Source organism: Poecilia reticulata, linkage group LG17 (genome assembly GCF_000633615.1).
Source record: "Poecilia reticulata strain Guanapo linkage group LG17, Guppy_female_1.0+MT, whole genome shotgun sequence".
NCBI classification, from domain to species: Eukaryota; Metazoa; Chordata; class Actinopteri; order Cyprinodontiformes; family Poeciliidae; genus Poecilia; species Poecilia reticulata.
The window spans coordinates 14,234,117-14,237,304 of record NC_024347.1 but is presented as its reverse complement, the minus strand read 5'-3'; the positions used below and the strand labels follow the sequence as shown (position 1 = coordinate 14,237,304).

At 40.0% G+C, this 3,188-nt stretch overlaps 1 protein-coding gene across 1 annotated transcript in view; it reads right to left on the bottom strand.

Moving 5' to 3' along the window:
* Positions 1-3,163, bottom strand: part of LOC103479404 (collagen alpha-1(XXIII) chain-like) — a 4,983-nt gene extending 1,820 nt beyond the window's left edge. Inside the window, exons 1-8 of the mRNA XM_008433805.1 lie at positions 3,057-3,163; positions 2,729-2,893; positions 1,870-1,957; positions 1,585-1,721; positions 1,318-1,416; positions 1,144-1,242; positions 238-374; positions 45-113 (exon numbers count right to left, since the gene is read on the bottom strand). Coding sequence (XP_008432027.1) covers positions 45-113; positions 238-374; positions 1,144-1,242; positions 1,318-1,416; positions 1,585-1,675 — 495 coding nt within the window. The 5' untranslated portion in view covers positions 1,676-1,721; positions 1,870-1,957; positions 2,729-2,893; positions 3,057-3,163. The remainder of the gene's footprint in view (positions 1-44; positions 114-237; positions 375-1,143; positions 1,243-1,317; positions 1,417-1,584; positions 1,722-1,869; positions 1,958-2,728; positions 2,894-3,056) is intronic.
* Between the last annotated feature and the right edge of the window lie 25 nt (positions 3,164-3,188).

The following is a 3,188-nucleotide window of genomic DNA, read 5'->3' as shown; positions in this document are numbered from 1 at the left end:
GGTCCTGTGTTCCCCTTGGCTCCAGGGATTCCTGGAACACCTACTTGTCCTGCAATCCCAGGTTCTCCTTTCTGTCCCTTGAGCATGACATCGCTGCTGGACCCTGGTTCACCCTGGCAAATAGCGAGAGAGAAAAAAATAGCCCACAAATTCTGTTTAAGTTTATATCCAGCTGCATTTTTTTCTAAGCAGAACTAAAAGCATCATCAACAAAAATCCTTGTTAAGTCCTGAGTGCCTTTTGTCCAGGTGGTCCAGGTGGTCCGTAYACATAGCTTGGTTCTCCAGCAGCTCCTTTGCTGCCGGTTGGACCTGGAACACCATCTGGTCCCGGCCTTCCAGGAATTCCAGGATCTCCCTTGACTCCTTTGAGCCCTGTGGAAATTAAAACAAGCAGCTATTCTGATATAACAGCAGCAAAAAAACAGTAGCTTAGCAGCAATTTCTGCATTTTACAATTTACCTTACAAACTTGTTAGACTCAACAGTGTTACTCCTCTTACTAAAACAAAACATATAACAGTGAAGGAGTATCACATTATATTAAATTGTCACATGCCAAACCAGCCACTCTTCAGGGCGAAGTTTAGAGCTTTCCGTTTTGCCCAATTCAGGGGAATGTTTATGGTGGCTGCAGGGGTGCTATTTACATTTGGCATTTATAATTTATTACGCATTAGGAACCAGCACATTTCTGCTTCTACTCGCTTTGGTTTAAGTATTGGACTTTATTGTGCCGCTAACTTTATTTGACTAGTGATAGAATAAAACTTTTAAGATCCTTTATATTGGCTTAGGAACTGTTTTCACATTGATATGTAAACCGTGAGCARAACAATGAAATGACTCKTGTATGATAATATTTAGGAGATTTTATTCTTACCRTACTCTGTTATAATAAACTATCTTTATGGATCTATTTTCATTATGGATCTATTGTTGTGTGAAATGAGAWATGTGATTTGAGTTTCTTTTAGTTTTTGCACCTMATTAGGAAACAAGAAMATTCTTGCCATTTTGTGGTTTAACAGTGAAATATCCATGAGAAATAAGTCCAAGACATATATCTAGGCTTACTTTTTTAGAAGATGGTAGTTTTAATTTGTCGCGTTAGGCACGATTCCTTCAATGGAGAAATTCTTACCAGGATGACCCCTATGACCAGAATCTCCCGGGGCTCCATCTGGTCCTCGCCTAACTTCGGATCCCGCTTGACCATCAACGCCAGGTTCACCAGGAGGACCTGGACAGGACAGGTCAAGTCTTCGCTCAGTGTGYTAGAATATTTGAGATGAAACAATGGCAATTAATAGTGAACCTCTTAGCCCCAGATSCCCTGGTGGTCCAGCTCTTCCTCTCTGCCCCTTTGGTCCAGGTCTTCCAGGATCGCCAATGAGACCAAGTAAACCAGGATTTCCTAACAGAAATAGAACAACAATAATCTTAACATTCACGTAGTTCAAAAAAACWGATTTTCACAAAAWAATATGCTCACCACATCAACCATATTTTATTCAATATCATCTTGAAAGTGTAGTTGGATGTGAAATTATAGTTAGAAGAGAATCTCTTATAATAAGGGAACCTGGTTCTCCGGGGTTTCCTGGAGGCCCATTGTAGAGGCGTGTCGGACAAGGAAGTCCTGGAGGGCCTCTATCACCTGGATCCCCCACCATGCCTTGGTGTCCTTGACGACCTCTTGCTCCGTCTGGGCCTKGGTCCCCTGTCAAAGGAATTTGAGCGAATCTAGCTTGTGAACCATAAACAAATCCCTACCAACATGGGGATACATTTTGAAGATGTACATCAAACATTGTAACCTAAACACACGACTGATTGATGAATGTTAGAATTTAATGCATAACACTTRCCTCTTGGTCCAGGTTGTCCTGTATTCCCTGGTTTTCCGTCTGGACCACGCCCAGATATACCATCAGGTCCAGGTTCTCCTATTTGTCCTAAAAATACATTTTGATGTCAGTGAAAATGGGTGAAAAAAACTCTGCTTTATATGCACTGTGTATTTTCTACAGTACTTTAATGGATCAAGCATCCATATWTGAAATAACACATGGAATCAACTATTATGCAAGAAAATATTTTTTTTAAATACATTTTATATCTTATAACCTGAGGACAAATAAGACATGACATGTACCCAGTTTGCAACTAATGGAATCATTAGTTGTTTTTCAATTGCATGCTGCACAAAACACGTCTAGGGGTAAGTAAGGAATAATTTTTTGGGGAAAAAAAGATGCCAAAGTGCAGCATCAGACTGTGAATCCCAACCCTTATAAGCGTGAAAGAATTGTCCTCCAAAGCTTGAGAACAAGCAGCCAACAAACACTTAGTGTATCTGGGAACCCATTTAACACACTAGTAGGAAGGCAATCCAAGAGATTAAAAGCTCAACTACTGATTTTGTAGATTTTATTTGCTGGGAAGCTTATAGCAAACTTAGATGAGCCCTTAAAAAAAGGTATGTACAAATGACAAAGGGCGTCTGAATACATATGCATGTGCTATTTTTAATTTTTTTTGTAAATAATAAAAACCAGATATTTTTCCTATTAAGCACAGGTTTGTGTTGATATATCACACAAAACACAAACTTTAGAAAACATAAATCAAGCAGTTTGAATAGCTTTACAAGAGACTGGACCTACATATTCAAAGAGAGAAACGGATAGTTAGAAAGACTAAGATAAAGTAAACCATCGAATGACCTCGTTGACCAGGCCAGCCATCTYGACCCCGAGATCCCTTCTGCCCCGGAGGTCCATGTGGACCCGGAACTGACAATCCAGAGGGTCCAGGACCACCTTGAAGGCCAGGAGAACCAAATCCAGGTAAACCCGCATTACCTTTCTCTCCAGGCAAGCCATTAGCTCCTTGGGGAATGAATGGAAGAATAAAACAATGATAACTATTAATAGAAATCTAAAGTTAAAGGGTAGACAACTACCAACCAGACATCTCATGTATTTGTCACATATTATACATTAACTTCTTCTAAATGCTCCATTAAAGRACTTTAGGTTCATATAGGTTTACCTGTTTCTCCTTTAAGTCCATTCGGTCCTTGAGGTCCTATTGGTCCAGGTAAACCGATACATAAATCTTTGGTACCAGGAAGCCCTGGAGGGCCAAGAGAACCTTTTCTTCCTGCAGGAAAAATGAAATAAT